Here is an 18222-nt window from a genome sequence, read left to right as displayed (position 1 = left end):
GTGAATAGAGCACTGACCCTAGGGTCAAGAGGACCTGAGTTCAAATCTCACCTCAGACATTTACTTTCATGGTGAACCTGGGCAAATCACTTAACCCCAATTGCCTTAAATATCTGGGGCCATCTCCAGTCATCCTGATAGATATCTTGTCACTGGACCCAGATGGCTCTGGAGAAGAGAGTAAGGTTGGTGACCCTGCACAACCAATTCAGTGCAAGTCATGACATTACCCCAGTGTCATGGTCCTCTTCCAGAACCAAGGACAAACAACAATGACAATTCCCAATGTCCTGTCCCATTTTGTAGATTGTTGGGACGGACTTTTTTTCCTGTATCCATAATACTTAGCATAGCGCCTGGTATACACACACACACACACACACACACACACACACACACACACATACTAGAGACATGCTTAATGCATGCATACATACATATGTGTGTGTATGTGGAACATAATGTTGTTGAATTATCTCCCTGAAACTTCTCATTTCTTCCCCTTGGAAGCTAGTTTTTACTACTCCTGTCTTTTCTTTCCTTTATTCTATCATTTGTTTACCCTAGGGATTTTTATTCTGTTTGGGGCTGACACTGGTAGCCTTACTTTTTTAATCTGATTCATCTCCCAAGAACTATAGAAACCAGTTTGACTGACTTTGTGAAATAATTACCCAGAATGTTCAATGAAGTAGAAAGGGGAGGAAGGGGAAATTGGATAATCTGAGGACCTTCCTTTCACAAACATTGACTAATTGCTATAGATTAAGTGGCTGATTGTTTTGAAACTAGGTGTGGCAGTACCATCAGCCAGAAACATTTTAAGGATAATTTTCTGCCTTAGATAAAATAACATTTTACTTTATCTGCAGATTACCTGGTAGCCATGGATACCATGACATCAAGGAAAAATAGAAATAAGACTAAAGAAATTAGCAGTTTAGGCTTATTTAGCATAGCAGTAAACTGGCTGAGTATCTTTTTTTTTTTTAGTGAGGCAATGAGGGTTAAGTGACTTGCCCAGGGTCACACAGCTAGTAAGTGTTAAGTGTCTGAGGCCGAATTTGAACTCAGGTACTCCTGACTGCAGGGCCGGTGCTCTATCCACTGCGCCACCTAGCTGCCCCGCTGAATATCTTAATATACCTTAAGTTACCTTCTGCAGGAAGCCTTTCTTAGTCTTCCTTAACCTTAGTGCCTTTCCCTCTTAGACTACCCCCAATTAATCCTATGTGCTGTGTGTATACATATATGTGTAAATTTTAGTGTATATGTATGTAGATATATTTTATATATTTAATTTATAGAAATTTACTTGTTATATTTTTATGGATATGTTTATATTTATATGTAGATATGCACAGAGACAGAGAGATCTCCAATGATCAGTGCAGTTTCCTGGTACTTAGTAGGTGCTTAAAGGGCAGCTGGGTGCACAGTGGATAGAGCACTCACCCTGAAGTTGGGAGGATCTGAGTTCAAATCTCACTTCAGACACTTAATAGCTGTGAGACCCTGGGCAAATAACTTAACCCCAATTCCCTTAAAAAAACACATCCCAAGCCATCTCTGTTCATCCTGATGTATATCTTGCTGCTGGACCCAGATGGCTCTTTCTGAAAGAAAAAGTGAAGCTGACAACCTTGAATAGCCCTCCCTAACTTAAATCTAGTTTACCTCAAGTCATGATATTACCCTGATGTCACGGTCCTCTTCCAGAATGAAGGGCAAAAAACAACAGATGTTTAATAACTGTGTTGGTTGACTCACCTTAAGGACATCACTGGCTTACAAACTGAAATTCGTAATATCCCTCAGTCATCAAGAAAATGTTAAATTATGAACCGAGAGACAAAGGGTTCAGATCTGTCTCTTAATAGCTATGTGAAAATTGAGAAGTCATTTATCATTTCTGAGCTTCAGTTTCCTGATACGTAAGATAGACTATCATTTGATATATACAACATACATGTAATATAAATACATATATATGTATATACATATGCTACATTTAATAACAGTTTTATAGGGGCATTATGCAGGTCAAATGACATAACAACTTTTGAGTCAGGGGTTTGTTTTCATATCTTACCTTATCTCATTGGGCCTGTTTTTTTCATCTTTAAGATGAAAGGGGGGCAGCTAGATGGCGCAGTGGATAAGCATTGGCCCTGGATTCAGGAGTACCTGAGTTCAAATCCGACCTCAGACACTTACTAGCTGTGTGACCCTGGGCAGGTCACTTAACCCCAATTGCCTCACCAAAATAATAAAATAAAATAGCACATAAAAAAAAAAAAGATGAAAGGGTTGGGACTAGTTGGCCCTTACACTAATATGGCATGACTAATGGTATTAAATGTGTGTGTGACCAAAAAGACTTACAATTTTGTGTGAAAGCTTACTCTTTGATTAGGAAAACACCTTCTATCAGCGGATGGCCCTACCGAATAGGTGTCTGCTGATTCCCAGTAACTTGGGACTGTGCCTAGAGGCTTTTCTTTAACATGTTATTAAAAAGTAATTTCTTCTCCTAATGTTTTTGTGGTCACTTTGCTTTACTCTGTTCTTTGGCAGTTACTTCACAGTATCCTGCTGTTGTCTCTCCATCTTACTTACATATAGTCTGCTTAGTGGAGGGGAGCTGTGTGTTTTTTTTGTTTTTGAAATCGATGGTCTAGTTGTTATTGATGAGTCATAATTGCCATGTGATAGCTTAAGGGATTAAATATGGAATCTTCCTTTTATCCCTTCAACCAAAAATAATAATTTCTCTGTGCTTCCATGGCATTCTTATATATACCCTATTTTGAAGGCAGGAACTGTCGGAAACTCAAGAAATTAGACAAGACTTTAGATTATAGGTCAAATTTGTAAAGTGTTGTTTGTAAAGAGGTTTGCTTTATTATGTTAAGTAAGCAAAAAGGACCTCAAGAGAAATTGCTATAATGATGGAGGGACTATCTAATTCCTACCATATTTAATGGATATATTTCTTTATCTAGTTTTTGTTTTATTAGTGTACTTTAGATAACATGCTATAGCTTGGCATAGTGGAAAGAAAGCTAGATTTAGAATCAGGAAAGATCTGGAATAAAATTCTGTCTCTTTTCACTTAACTAGTTTTGGGACCACGGACCTCCCTGATCCTCAGTTCCCTTTCTTATAAAATGAATGTAATACATATTTACCTCATAGCATTTTTTGAGTATCAAATTAAAACCTTAAGGGCTATGTCAGTGATGATGATGGTGAAAATTATGATTGATAATGCTTCTTTAAGCTTTTTTTACATTGGATGGGTTTTCTAGATGTTGACTGGTCCAAGTAATATTTTTTTTTCTGATTTTTTAATCCCCGTGCTAACTTCAGGCTATTTTTCCATGAATTATTATGTATCTGTTTACAGAGCAAAGGCACCAGAAGCTTACAGTTTTGAATAAAGCCAGAAGTATCTGTAGTAACCAAAAAATGTGAATTACAAATAGAGATGATTGGGTCTTCAGGGCCATGGATCTGTCTTAAAATGTTTAATCCTTAGGGAGCCAACGAAGTGTAGCAGAGTAGGAGAACTTGGTGTTTGATCCCTTGTTCAGCTACTTATTACCCATGATCCTGAGCACGTCATTCAACCTTCCATACTTCAGCATGTCCCCATTAAAGTGTTGATAATAATGTTTTGACTTTGTAAATGCAGAGTTTTTGTGACATGTCTATTATTCTCATTTGACTCTTTAAACAAGCTAAAAAGTTGATAGACTATGTTATCTCCATTTCCACTTGACAGACAAGGGCACTGAGACCTAGCAAAATATACTGAATTGTATAACAAAATGTAGAACCTTGACTAGAATCCAGGATTTCTAATTTTAGTTACATTTGTGAGGCAGAGGGAATTGGGTGTTGGCACATGGTAGTACCTCTCATGTGGTAAGTGCTAATTGTTTGTTAAATTGAATCAAGTGAGCTCAATTTTCATTCAGTTAAATATTGGTATGTATACTTATTCTTTGCATTCAGAATTATTTTTGACTATATAAGTATACACATGCTGGTAGTTCTTGAGTTAAAGAAAAATTTTTTAAATTATAAATACTGGAATTGAAAATAATATATACATAATTAAGGAAACCACTATGTTTGTAGTAGGCTTTTCTTTTACTTTTTCCATTCATTTGATCACCTTTGGAATTTTAAAGGTATAGTTATCAAATATGAAACAATTACATCCAATTAAAGAAATAATAATAACAACAGTCGACATTTAAATAGTGCTTCTCATGTGCCAGTCATAGTGTTAAACACATCACAATAATTATATCATTTGATCCTCACAACAAGGGGATGGGTACCATTATTATTTTCCTCTTTACAGATCAGGAAACTAAGGCAAAGAGAGAAAACTTTGCTTTAAGATTACACAGATAATAAATTTCTGTGTGTAACTCAGATTTAGTTTAATTTTTCCAGCATTTTGGTGGAGGGGTGGGGCATTTGATCCCACATTGAATAAGAGAACACATTTAGAGAGCCACATCAACCTCCATAGTGGTTTTGAGAAGCAATGAGGTATAATGAAATTGGCCCAGGTAGCATGATGTGTTGAGAAAGGGCACTGTCTTTGGAGTCAGAGGATCTGGGTTCACATTCTGACTTTATGAACTTGGGTAGGTTGAAAATCCTACCCTTGTGACCTTGGGTGAGTCACTTAACTACCATGTGCTTTATTTTCCTCATTTGTAAATTGAGAGGGATTGGACTTGAGATGGCCTTGGCCCCTGAGGTCCCTTCTAGCTCTAGATCTGATTCTCTGACCTGGTCTCAAGTCCTGCTGACACATATGCCCATGTGATCACAGTAGTTCCCTTAAGTCTATAAGATGTAGCTATTCTTTAGTTAAGGAACCTTCCACACTGATGAAATCAAAGGTCTGGAACAACAACAACAAAAACAACAAATCTATTGTATGCAATTACCAGTCTAAAGTGAGCTTGTTTTAATTCTATCACCAAATTTTCCTTTCTGAAATGGGTCACTTTTTCTTTTTTGTAGAGGAGGTAAAAGAAACCCACAATTGTAAGCATAGTCATTTTTCTTTTTTGTGCTAGAAGTGTAACCAGAGTATTGGCACCATTTCAATTCAGTGATATTCTTTCTGCCCTTTCTTCCTATGCCAGGCTCTTCGTCTTAGCAATGCTGCCATGGGAAAGACAACTACTGGTCAAATAGTGAATCTTCTATCCAATGATGTGAACAAGTTCGATCAGGTAAAAAAATAATTACCATGCTGATGAATTGCAAATACCATTTGTTCCTTTCCCCCTCAATTGTTATGTTTTAGTTAATTAAATTTTATTTGTAGCATTTTTTTAGTGACATAATTTTTTTTCCTGCTTGTCCATATATACCAGTGGTACCCATCAAGTGATGCTATGATCAAGTGGAAATAGATAATACCTTTTTCTTTAAAAATAACCTCAAACCCCTCAGTCTCATGTTTGTTACCATAACCGGTGATAAAGGAATTAATGTATGATTTTCCTATAATTAATTTCCAGAGAGTGTTGAGAACTAGAAAGGATCACTTAGTCCTAGCTCCTCATTTTACAGATGAAGAAATTGAGATCTGGAGACATGAAGTAATTTCCCCAAGGTTACATAGTTAATTAGTGGCAGAGACAGCAATGAAGGACAGGTTTTGCTGCTCATGCCATGCTGGGCATGCCATCCCATCCTGACTGCCCCACAAAAAAAAAGACAAACAAAGAAATAAATACTTTGTAGATATCATTCCTTCATAATCAATTCCCACCTGTGCTGTCTGTCTAAATTTATTTCTGTCATCTGCCCTAATACTGAGAAGGTTCTTAAGAGTTAGACATATCATATTCCCATGTCGGAATGTAAACAGTTTAACCTTTTACCATCCCTCTTAATTTCTTTTTCCTGTTTACCTTTTTATGGTTCTCTAGGGTCTTGTATTTGAAAGTCAAATTTTCCATTCAATTCAGGTCTTTTCATCACGAATACCTGAAAATCTTCTTTTTCAATGAAGTCCCATTTTTCCTCAGAAAGATTATGCTCAGTTTTCCTTGATACATGATTCTTGGTTGTAATCCCAATTCCTTTGTCTTCTGGAATATCATATTCCATGCCCTATGATCCTTTAATGTAGAAGCTGCTGGATCTTGTGCTGTCCTGACTCTGGCTCCACAGTACTTGAATTCTTTCTTTTTGGCAGCTTGTAATATTTTCTCCTTGACCTGGGGGCTCTGGAATTTGGCTATAATATTCCTGGGAGTTTTCCTTTTGGGATCTCTTTCAGGAGTTGATTGGTGGATTCTTTCAATTTCTATTTTATCTTCTGCTTCTAGAGTATGAGGGCAATTTTCCCTGACAGTTTCTTGGAAGATGATGTCTAAGCTCTTTCCTTGATCATGGTTTTCAAGTAGTCCAATAATTTTCAAATTATGTCTCCTGGATCTATTTTCCAGGTCAGCAGTTTTTCCAAGAAGATATTTCACATTGCCCTCTGTTTTTATTTTATTCATTTGGATTTGCTTTATTGTGTTTTGGTTTCTCATAAAGTCACTAGCTTCCATTTGTTCAATCCTAATTCTTAGGCAATTATTTCTTTCAGAGAGCTTTTCCATTAGGCTTTTCAGGCTGTTGAGTCTTTTCTCATGTCTTTCCTGCATCTTTGTCATTTCTCTTTCCATTTTTTCCTCTTCCTCTCTGACTTTATCTTCAAAGTCCTTTTTGAGTGCCTCTATGGCCTGAGACCAATTCATATTTTTCTTGGAGGCTTTGGATTTAGGAGCCCTGACGTTGCTATCCTCTTCTGAGGATGCACCTTGATCTTCCTTGTCACTAAATAAACTTTCTATGGTCCTCACCTTTCTCTGTCTGCTCATCTTGCCTGTCTTTTATTTGACTTTTAGCGCCTTAAAGCGGGGCACTGCTTCCAGGAAGTACTTTCTCAAGCTTCAGGTGGTCCCAGGTGGTATGATTTAAGGAGAGGGAGGTTCTTCACTTACCTGGCCTGTTTCCTGGTCCATAGATAACCCCAGACCAACTTGCTAATCAACCAGACAAAAAAACTTTTTGTGCTGTGGTTGTTAGCTCTGATGAGCCTGTGCCCTTCCCCAACCTGGGCCATTTCTACTCAAGCCTACTTCCTGGTTCCCAGCAGTGATGAAAAACCCAAGTTCTGCCTCAGCACCAGCAGAGACCCCTGTAATCTCCCCCCTGCCATGGGCTCAGCCCTCTCACCAGACTGTGAGCTAACTTCCAGATGACACTGGCAATGCAGCTGATTCAGAGGCTCTGGGGGGTCTCCTTCCCTGACTCAGCCTTCCTGAGACTGGATCTGTGTCAGCATGACTGTGGGATTGGGCTGTACTCCTGCCTCAACACAGCAGCCCCCTCCTTCAGACCTTCTAAGTCGTCTTTGGTTAGAAAATGTTCTCAGCACATTCTTCTCTGGGTTTTGCTGCTCCAGGAATTGTCCTATGATATTATTTGGAGGTTTTTTTGTAGCGATGGTGTTGTGAGTTCGAGAGCTCACTTGCCTCTCCTCTGCCATCTTCACAAAGTTTAGACAACACAATCTATGTTAAGTTTTTATAGCGAATATCTTTAAAGGTAATGGGCTTATTTTCTGTAGAATAAATAAGATATTTTCTCCACTACTATTAAAAAAAGAGTTATGACTTGGCAAATTACTTAATGACAGTTTCAATTTCCTTATCTGAGGTAAAATGGACCTGAAAGGTTTGCTGTGAGACTCAAATGAAATATTATATGTAAAGTGCATTGTACATCTTAAAGTGCTATAAAATGTTCTTGTTGTTGTTGTTATCCTTTGTTCAAAATGTTTTTCACTCAAAAAGGGAATATGAATAATTTTGTAGTACTTTGAGGTAGGAGGGAAATTTTATTTATTTATTTAAAGGATATTTTTCCCAATTACATGTAAAGACAATTTTTAACATTAAGAAATTTGAGTTCCAAAATTTCCCCCTCTTTCATTTATCCCTTCCCGAGATGGTAAACAATTTGATACAGGTTTTACATGTACAATCATGCAAAACATATTTCCATATTAGTCATGTTAAAGAGGACACATACAAAAAGGAAAAAAACAAAATGAAAAATAGTATGCTTTGATCTTTGTTCAGATTCCATCAGTTCTTTCTCAGGAGGTGAATAGCATTTTTCATCATGAGTTCTTTGGAATTGTCTGGGATCACCGTATAGCTGAGAGTACCTAAACCATTTATAGTTGACCACAATACAATATTGCTTTTACTGTGTACAATGTCGTCTTGGTTTTGCTTACTGCACTTTGCATCAGTTTGTAAGCCTCTCCAGAATTTTCTGAAATCAGGGTTCAAGATAAAGGGTGATACCATAGATAAATTCGTAAAGGAGGGAGTAGTTTACCTCTCAGATCTATGGAGAGGAAAACAATTTATGTCTAACCAAGAAATAGAGAATATTATGAAATGCTAGATGGAAGACTTTGATTACATTAAATTAAAAAGTTTTTGTACAAACAGAAGTAATGCATCCAAAATTCAAAGGGAGGCAGAAAGCTGGGAAATAATCCTTACAGCAAGTATTTCTGATAAAGGCCCTATTTCTTTTCTTTTCTTTTTTTTTTTTTTTTTGCGGGGCAATAGGGGTCAAGTGACTTGCCCATGGTCACACAGCTAGTAAGTGTCAAGTGTCTGAGGCCGGATTTGAACTCAGGTACTCCTGAGTCCAGGGCCGGTGCTTTACCCCTGTGCCACCTAGCTGCCCCAAGGCCCTATTTCTAAAATATATTGGGAACTAAATCAAATTTATAAGAATGTAAGTCATTATGAACAGGCAGTTTTCTGATGAAGAAATCAAAGCTATCTATTGCCATATGAAAAAAATGCTCTAAATCACTATTGATTAGAGAAATGCAAATTAAAACAACTCTGAGGTACCACTTCACACCTATCAGATTGGCTAATATGACAAAAAAGGAAAATAAATGTTGGAGAAGCTGTGGAAAAATTGGAACACTAATGCATTTTTGGTGGAGCTCTGAACTGATCCACCCATTCTGGAGAGCAATTTGGAACTATGCCCAAAGGGCTATGGGATTGTTCATACCCTTTGACCCAGTGGTACCACTGCTAGGTCTGTATCCCAAAGAGATCATAGAAGAGGGAAAAGAACCCACATGTACAAAAATATTTATAGCTGCCCTCTTTGTGGTGGCAAAGAATTGGAAATCGAGGGAATGCCCATTAATTGGGGAATGGCTAAACAAGTTGTAGTATATGAATGTAATGGAATACTATTGTGCTGTAAGAAACAATGAGCAGGAGTAGTTCAGAGAAACCTGGAAGGACTTACATGAACTTATGCTGACTGAAAGGAGCAGAACTAGGAGAACATTGTACACAGTAACAGCAACATTGTGTGATGAACAACCGTGATAGACCTGGCTCTTCTCAGCAGTGCAACGATCCGAAACAATTTCAAAGAACTCATGATAGAAAATGTTTTCAACATCCAGAAAAAAGAACTTTGGATTACAAATGCAGATTGAACCATACTGTTCCTACTTTTGGGCTGTTTTTTTCCCCTTATTTTTTGTGTTTTTTTCCCTTGTGCTCTGATTCTTCTTTCACAAGATGACAAATGCAAAAATATGTTTAAAGTGATTATACATATATAAACTATATCATATTACTTTTCCTTCTTGGGGAGGACGGAGGGAAGGAAGGGTTGGAGAAAAATTTGGTACTAAAAATCCTATGAAAACAAATGTTGAAAACTATCCTTATATGTAACTGGAAAATAATAAAATACTTTTATTCATAAAAATGAATGAATGAATGAATAAATAAATAAATAAATAAAATAGATAAATAAGCAAATAAATAAATAGATAAATAAAAAACGACATCAACAAACAGATCCTTCCCTCCTTTTTATCTCTTTGGGATACCGACCTCGTAGTGATATTGCTGGATCAAAGGGTATACACAGTTTGATAACCCATTGGACATAGTTCTAAATTGCTCTTAGAGGGAGAATCTTAAAAAAAGTGAGTGGTTGGTTTTTCTTGTTTCAGAAAACAGCACACATATTCTCTATTTACTAGAAATGGGTGATCCAAAGCATCATTTGCCATTTTCTTCGCTGAAGCACTTTGTTATATGGTCTTTGTTTAGTTCTTCTCATTAGCAGAAAGGGGCTGATCTTTGCTGTTATTAACCTCTTCCCTCCTTTGGATTCCTAGTTCTTCTCAATCCTGACAGCCCTTTTTTTGGTGTGTGTTTGTTTCTTTGTGAAGGTGACAATATTCTTGCACTTTTTGTGGGCTGGTCCAATTCAGGCCATAGCAGTAACTGCCCTCCTCTGGATGGAAATAGGGGTGTCGTGCCTTGGAGGAATGGCGGTCCTACTGATCCTTCTGCCTGTACAAAGCTGCTTTGGGAAACTGTTTTCCTCCTTCAGGTAAGATCAGTAGTGATTGCATAAGTTACATATTCATGATAGTATTTGTAGTTTGCTTGGGGCAGCTAGGTGGCACAGTGGATAAAGCACCAGCCCTGGATTCAGGAGGACCTGAGTTCAAATCCGGCCTCAGACACTTGACATTTACTAACTGTGTGACCCTAGGCGAGTCACTTAACCCTCATTGCCCTGCAAAAAAACCAAAACAAAAACAAACCAAAACAAACAAACAAATAAAATGAAGTCCTTGTGCTTGGGGCAGCTAGGTGGCACAGTGGATAAAGCACCAGCCCTGGATTCTGGAGGACCTGAGTTCAAATCCAGCACCAGACACTTGACATTTACTAACTGTGTGACCCTAGGCGAGTCACTTAACCCTCATTGCCTTGCAAAAAAACCCCAAACCAAAACAAACAAACAAATAAAATAAAGTCCCTATGCTAGGGGACAGCTAGGTGGTGCAGTGGATAAAGCACTGGCCCTGGATTCAGGAGGACCTGATTTCAAATCAAGCCTCAGACTCTTGACACTAGCTGTGTGACCCTGGGCAAGTCACTTAACCCTCATTGCCCCGCAGAAAAACAAACAAAAACCCCAAAACAAATAAAAGTCCCTATGTTATTTATTCTTTGCATATGTTGTAAACTGCCCCTAGCTTAGTTGTTTATGACTGCCTATAAATCAGAGGCCATTCCTACACTGTGAAAAAGATCTTGAGACATGCATTTAAAAAACAAAATAAAAGTGTTTTCATAGATACTTCATGATCACCATCTTATATATCAAAGAGAATATATTCTAATGCAATTTATGAAAAATATGATTTTATATAGAAATAATGTACACATTAGAATAATGGGAACTAAATTGCTCTAATTGGTTGTAGGTTTAGTCATGTTTCTGCTATTTACATCGTTAAATGTTTTCTCTGTTTTTGTTCTTCATATGATTGTTAACTTCTTGAGGATAGGAATTGTGTCCTCTGCTTATTGGTAATTCTCCTCTGTGTCTAGTGGAGTGTCATGTAAACTGGTGGCCCTCAGTATATGCTCTGGGTACTTACAATAGTGATAGTGATTCTTCTTTGGATATACCCCAGCTTTTCCCCCATCTTATATTCGTGCAATTGCTCAAATCCAAGTATTTATCTCTGTTTGCCTTATAATAATGATAACTTATTAGAGTCAATCATTTGTTCAAGTTTAGCAAGGCCATTTTAGATTCTGATTCTCTCATCCAGTGTGTTAGCTGTTCTTAGCTTTGTGTTCATTTAGAGATCTGAATAGCACAAGCCCAAGGACCAGTCTATGTGGCATTCAGTTTTAGATCTTCCTCTAAGCTGTTAATGAATTCTCTTTGGGTCTGGTCATCTGCTTATGCTGGACTCCCCTTAAATCATCAGTAGATGGCAGCCATTGATGTCTTTGGCATTTGTGTTAGGAGATGAACAGAGTGATCTTGTTCTGGATTTGATTCATCGTCTTTGCCCATGAATGGTGACAGTATTGCAAGTCAGGCTTTGATGTCAGTACTCTGGAGAATAATTCATCTTTCTGTATGTTAGGAGCCAGACTGCTGCTTTCACAGATGTCAGAATTAGAACTATGAATGAAGTTATTATGGGCATAAGAATAATAAAAATGTATGCCTGGGAAAAGTCATTTGCGGAGCTCATTACTCATCTCAGAAGGTAAGCTGTGCATGCTGTGTGTATTGTATCCTATTAAATGATTGAATTTTCATATTTAATGCCTTTTTAATTACTCATCCTATTCTACCTAATTTTAGGAGCTTTGTAGAAGGGGTGAAGTTAGTTGCCTTACATTCTTCAACTAGTCTTCTTCCTGACACCCTCCTACTCTCAAACTGAAAGTCAGTTGCATCTTTTTTTGGTCCCAAATTAAAGGATGAACTTGTCTCTTTGAATCTTCCAAAACAGTAATTTTGTGGTTAAATTTTAAAAAACTAAAATAAGTAATATGATCAGCCTTTAGTAGTCAAAGTAGTAGATATAGAATGAAAAATCAACTTGGAAAATGTTAATCCTGGACTGGTGACACTCTTTCCTATACTAATTAAACCTATATTAATTAACATAAATGAAATGAAACACTTAATTGTAGAGATCTGGATTTGAAAGGACCTCAAGTTCTGTAATCCAGTTTTTTAACCCATATCAGAACTAGACTGAACATTTCCACTGCAAATAGCATCTGTGAATTTTTTAAAAAAGTATTATAACTTTTATTTCTGAACATGATTGGTTTCCTTTGTAATCCTATGTGTTTTATTTTATGCATTTAAAAACATTATTTTTTAACGGGTCTGTAGGATTCTCCCGTTTGCCACAGGAGTCCATGACACAAAAATAGTTCTGTTTTAAGCCATACTTTGTTATTCCATTTTTTAATACAACTCTCATAGTTAGAAAGTTTTTAATTGTGTTGAGCCAAAATTACTCATTGGTTCTAGTTGTGCCTTTTGGAGAAATGTTAAAAAAAGGAATCTTTCTTCCAGATGACATCCTATTAAATATTCGAAGACAATTATTTCATCCCTCACTAAGTTTTCCTTTTTTTTTATCAATCTACCTATTTTTTCTTCTCTTTTCTTTTTAATCTACTGGTTAACCTTGTGGTTATATAGTTTCTACTTGAATATTTCCCATGGTGGACAAGTCATTGCTTCTAATGGTAGATCATAGTGTTAGTTGTCAGAAAGTTTTATTTCTTCAAAATCTGATTCCTTTATGATCTGCTCACCCAGTTTCATTGTAAACCTATCAATTGTTTAGTTTTTCTATTTTATCAGTTTTCATGTGAAATTTCTATTTTTGCAGTTATTGTAAGAAGCAGCCAAATTTTACCCATTTTCTCATGAAATTTCCTTACACATTAAGTGAATATTTATTTGATTTTATGCATAAGCTGAATGTTTGTTCACTATTCCCTATATCTGTTTTAGCTTGGAATCTTCTACAAGTAAGGAACTATTTGTTTAACCTCCTTCATGTTCAGTCCACCAAATAAATCACTGCATACAAAAAGACGCAATATCTTTGTCTTTGAAGATGGAGTCAGTATTATATTTATGAATTGTCTTTTATTCTCTCTTTCAGGAAAGAAATCTCCAAGATTCTTAAGAGCTCCTACCTCAGAGGGATGAATTTGGCATCCTTCTTTGTTGCAAGCAAAATAATTGTATTTGTAACTTTTGCCATCTATGTGCTCCTTGGAAATCCTATCTCAGCCAGTCACGTATTCGTTGCCGTGACGCTGTATGGGGCAGTGAGGTTGACTGTTACCCTATTCTTTCCATCTGCCATCGAGAGACTGTCTGAAGCCCTTATCAGCATACAAAGAATCAAGGTTTAGTGATCAATTAGTCTTACCTTTTCTGAATTTGGAATGTACTTTTTAAACATCATGAAATCTCACTGATCCATGATCACTGTGAATAAGGTACTTTACAAAAGCAAGCTTTCTAGATAGATTAAATTTATCCAATTAAGTACACAAACTGGTTTCATTTTCAGCATTTTAATGGAAATCTTTCTCAGATGAACCATACATGTTCCTGCACTCTTAAGCAGAGTATACAGTATAGACTTTAATCTCTTGGTGACTTTGTATCATCGCCATTACAGAAATCAATATGTTGCTCCATAATAATGGTTAATGAGTTGTGTTTTTGCTCATTTATAAAGTTTGAAATCTTTCGTCAATATTTTATGGCTTTTCTGTCTTCTTTGCTCTTTGGCTGTTAACTCTCACTTCTTGAATCACCTTTCTTCAACCAGACCCTCTCCCCAACTCTATTTCTTATTTGCTAATTTTGATTTGCTATGATTTTAGGGAAAATATTCAAGAAGAGAAGGTTTCCCTTCTGAGTAGACTTTAATTATTTAATTTAATTTAATTCAATACATATAAATCTCTCTTAAACACTCTGAACCTCAGTTTCTTCATGTACAAAATGAAGATGATTAATAGTATCTAAAGTGCTTAGTATAATGCCTTGCACATAAGGGGCAATTTAAATTGAATTTCTTGTTAGTGTTTCTAGCACAACAAATTTGCAGAACCATGCTTATTTTAATTTTTAAATGCCAACTTTGGTGTACTATTTTTTCATAATATGAAGCTAACATTATGACAGATTTCTAAATTTTGATTATATTTAGACATGGAGGAATGTTCTGATGCTCACGAAAACCTTAATATATTTTAAAATCAGAATAATATTAAGAAATACTTCTGGGGCAGCTAGGTGGCGCAGTGGATAGAACACTGGCCCTGGAGTCAGGAGGACCTGAGTTCAAATCCGGCTTCAGACCCTTAACACTTACTAGCTATGTGACCCTGGGCAAGTCACTTAACCCCAATTGCCTCACCAAAAAAAAAAAAAAAAAAAAGAAAGAAAGAAAAGAAACACTTCTGTACATGATTTCTCTGTAGAACACCAGAAAGGTAAACTTAGTAATAAATTACCTTTTAAAAAATATACACTTTCTGGCAATCGTGTAGTACACTTAGAGAATGTCTGTTATCATTAGCGAAGTAGATACTTCATTTTGCATAGGTTTTAGGAATTGAACATAAAGGTAAGTGTTCATTTGAAGAGCTATATAATTCATAAAATACTGGTGGTCCAGATTCTGGCAACATCTGTATTTCAGGAAATTTGTTAATTCTCTAAAGAATTTTTTCCTATGATTTAGTCTAGAAGTACAATCATATTTTATCTTTTAAAATTTTTTTACATTTTGGGGAAATTTCTCTGTTTTTCTTTCCCTCTAGAAATTCTTAATACTTGATGAAATATCCCACTCCAGCATACATCCACTGACGGATGAAAAAGCTCTTGTTCATGTTCAAGACTTTACCAGTTATTGGGATAAGGTAATAATGGTAACAAAGCAGAAATGAAACTTTTGGAACTAGAATATGGATTAATCTCATGTTGAGGTTTTTTTTTTTTTTTAATGTGGGGGGGGGGTAGGGCAATGAGGGTTAAGTGACTTGCCCAGGGTCACACAACTAGTAAGTGTCAAGTATCTGACAGTGGATTTGAACTCTGGTCCTTCTGAATCTAGGGCCAGTGCTTTATCCACTGCGCCACCTAGCTTCCCCCTCATGTTGAGTTTTGATCATTTTGATAGGTTTAAGTTCAACAGTGTGAAATTGTTTGCTTAGAAATGTATTCTCAGCCTTCTGTCCCTTCTCTCCTTCCCAGCTCCTTGGGAGCTGAGTGTTTTGGAGAATGAAAAACGATTTTAGGACCACTTTAATTCAGCCACGCTTTCCTAACTACAAGGTGGAGAAAAACTTAATGCAAAACTTTGAGTTCTAGAACTCATGTAGATGATGGCCCGTCATTGAGTACTAGTAGGTGAATGATGAATTACTGAATTTTTTGTATCCTACAATTTTGAGCTGGAAAGAACCTGAGAAATTATCTAGTTTAACTTCCTCATTTTATAGATGAGGAAAAAGGTAGTGTTTAGGTGACTTATCCAAAGTCCCACAGGTAGTCAAGGATTTGAAACTCTAGGTCTGCCAACTCAGGATCTATGCTACACAGAGTCAACCAATAACCAATAAGTCTTGATATTTTGAGTATTGCTCACTTTAAGACACAGGAGTCTTAGTTTAAATTTCAGATTATGTAGTATTTGTCTCTACCAATTCAATCAATTAAGCAAGTATTTATTAAATAAACACAATATTACCAAGCATATAGCTTTTATCACTTGGTGGTGGGGAAACCAACACTATCCCTGCCCTCAGTTGGGTTATGTTCTATCCAAGAGTGACAACATGAACACATATAGATATATAAAAATGACATGATGATGAAAGGTGCTATTGGCAGATCAGGACCATCATTTTTACACATAATGTTTTGAAACTCTTTAAGGTGCCATGATCTGGAATTTTGGTTTCAAATTACTAATATATGTGAAGAATTCAGAACTCTTGAAGTGTGCTCTGTGTGAGTGGGATTGTTAGATCAATCAGGACTTCTTAACTTTATCTTGGACCCTCTGCCAGTCTGGTGAAATCTATGGACCTCTTTTCAGAGTAACATTTTTAAATGCATAAAATAAATACATCTGATTATAAAGGGAATCCATTATAAAGAAGACTAGCGGCTCTAGGTTCAGAACCTCAGAGCTATATAAAATACTTAGCTAGGTTATCCATATCACAATATGCCCCTTGATTTTCTTATTGCTAAAGAAAATAGTATTCTTAATTGATTTGGCTTAAGCTTTTCCTAAGAACTTCATAACAAATTATCAGATTTTTCTTTAGCCTCTATTTTGTTGACTTAGCATCTGATCCCATTCATGAATTCATTTTAGAAAAGAATACAAACTTAGAATTAACGGTTTTAGGAACCCCAGATGTGTTCCCATTATTTTGAGAAACCAGTGAGCATTGTTTTCTAAATGACATGGGGGAGCCAGTTGCTGATTGTATTATGTTAACTCTAGACATTTTACAGTATTGCAGAATGGTTATTTATAGCTGGTTGTTTGTTATGGACATACATTGCTGGTAAATATATACATTAGCTGAAGTGTGGGGCCCAGGAACATAATACTTGGAATATAAAATCTAGAGGATATTTAATCCAGCCCCCTCATTTTACTGATGAGGAAATCGAGGCCCAGAGGTCACACATATAGTAGATGATCAACGGTGGGATTTTAACTCAGGTCACTGGACCCCTGAGCCAATGCTCCTACTGTATATTTAGGCTGCTTTATCAGATTGCTTTCATTACTAATCCTAATTTTCTATCATAATAACTGAAGCCCAGTTGTGGGTGTTTGTTTACTACAACCATTATTGGCAAGTAAAGTACTTAACATTATAGGGCGTAATTATCATATAAATAAAATTTAAGCTGATCTATTGATTTAAAATTATTTATAGTCATTTGAGGTGCAGTTTTTAAATGTTCTGATGCTGCCACCTAGTGGAGATAGTCGAGATAGACTAAAAAACCCCACCAGAAACAATGTAATAATAATTCTCTGGTTATTATTAATTTTTTTTAGAGGAATCAGGTTCCACCATTTTGGAACTTTTACAAAGAGCTTTCCTGGCAACAGTCCTGTCATGTAGGCATGGCAAGTATTATGTAGGGAACCATTTATTCGAAGGGGTTTGATTTGTTAGGTGATTTTGTACCTTCAGGGAACCCGGATACACTTGGGAAATTATTAAAAGAAGAGGACTTGTTTAGAATGAATTTTAATACACTAATGCTTAAGACCCTTCACTGAACTTACATAGAAATATTTTGTAAATTAATTTAGTTTCCCAAAACTTGTCCTCTGTGACTTAATGACATTTAACATCTATTGATATCTATTAAAAATGTGGCTTATTTTAGATATACAGAGATTTAGATAAATAGAAATATAGAATACATACATACCTACCTACATATATATATATAAATATACATATATAAATTCTAAGTTTTAATTATAATTCTAAGTCTTAAACAGACTGATTTTTTATTTGATTACATTTTGGTCAACTTTCATTTGTAGGCATCGGAAATCCCAACTCTCCAAAACCTTTCCTTTACTGTGCGGCCAAGGGAACTGTTGGCTGTGGTTGGACCTGTGGGATCTGGCAAAGTAAGTCTTAATGTATTGTGGCTGCTTGTCATAATATTGTTTTCTGTATTACTTTGCTG

General features: G+C 36.2%; 1 protein-coding gene across 1 annotated transcript in view; it reads left to right on the top strand.

Moving 5' to 3' along the window:
• ABCC4 (ATP binding cassette subfamily C member 4) overlaps positions 1-18222 on the top strand; it is a 280662-nt gene that overhangs the window by 73406 nt on the left and 189034 nt on the right. Inside the window, exons 5-10 of the mRNA XM_043990550.1 lie at positions 5178-5267; positions 10340-10503; positions 12068-12193; positions 13622-13871; positions 15303-15404; positions 18074-18163. Of these exons, the coding sequence (XP_043846485.1) occupies positions 5178-5267; positions 10340-10503; positions 12068-12193; positions 13622-13871; positions 15303-15404; positions 18074-18163 (822 nt within the window). The remainder of the gene's footprint in view (positions 1-5177; positions 5268-10339; positions 10504-12067; positions 12194-13621; positions 13872-15302; positions 15405-18073; positions 18164-18222) is intronic.

Source organism: Dromiciops gliroides, chromosome 3, assembly GCF_019393635.1.
Source record: "Dromiciops gliroides isolate mDroGli1 chromosome 3, mDroGli1.pri, whole genome shotgun sequence".
Classification (NCBI taxonomy): Eukaryota; Metazoa; Chordata; class Mammalia; order Microbiotheria; family Microbiotheriidae; genus Dromiciops; species Dromiciops gliroides.
The sequence above is the reverse complement of the archived record's forward strand: the minus strand, read 5'-3'. Positions and strand labels throughout refer to the sequence as shown.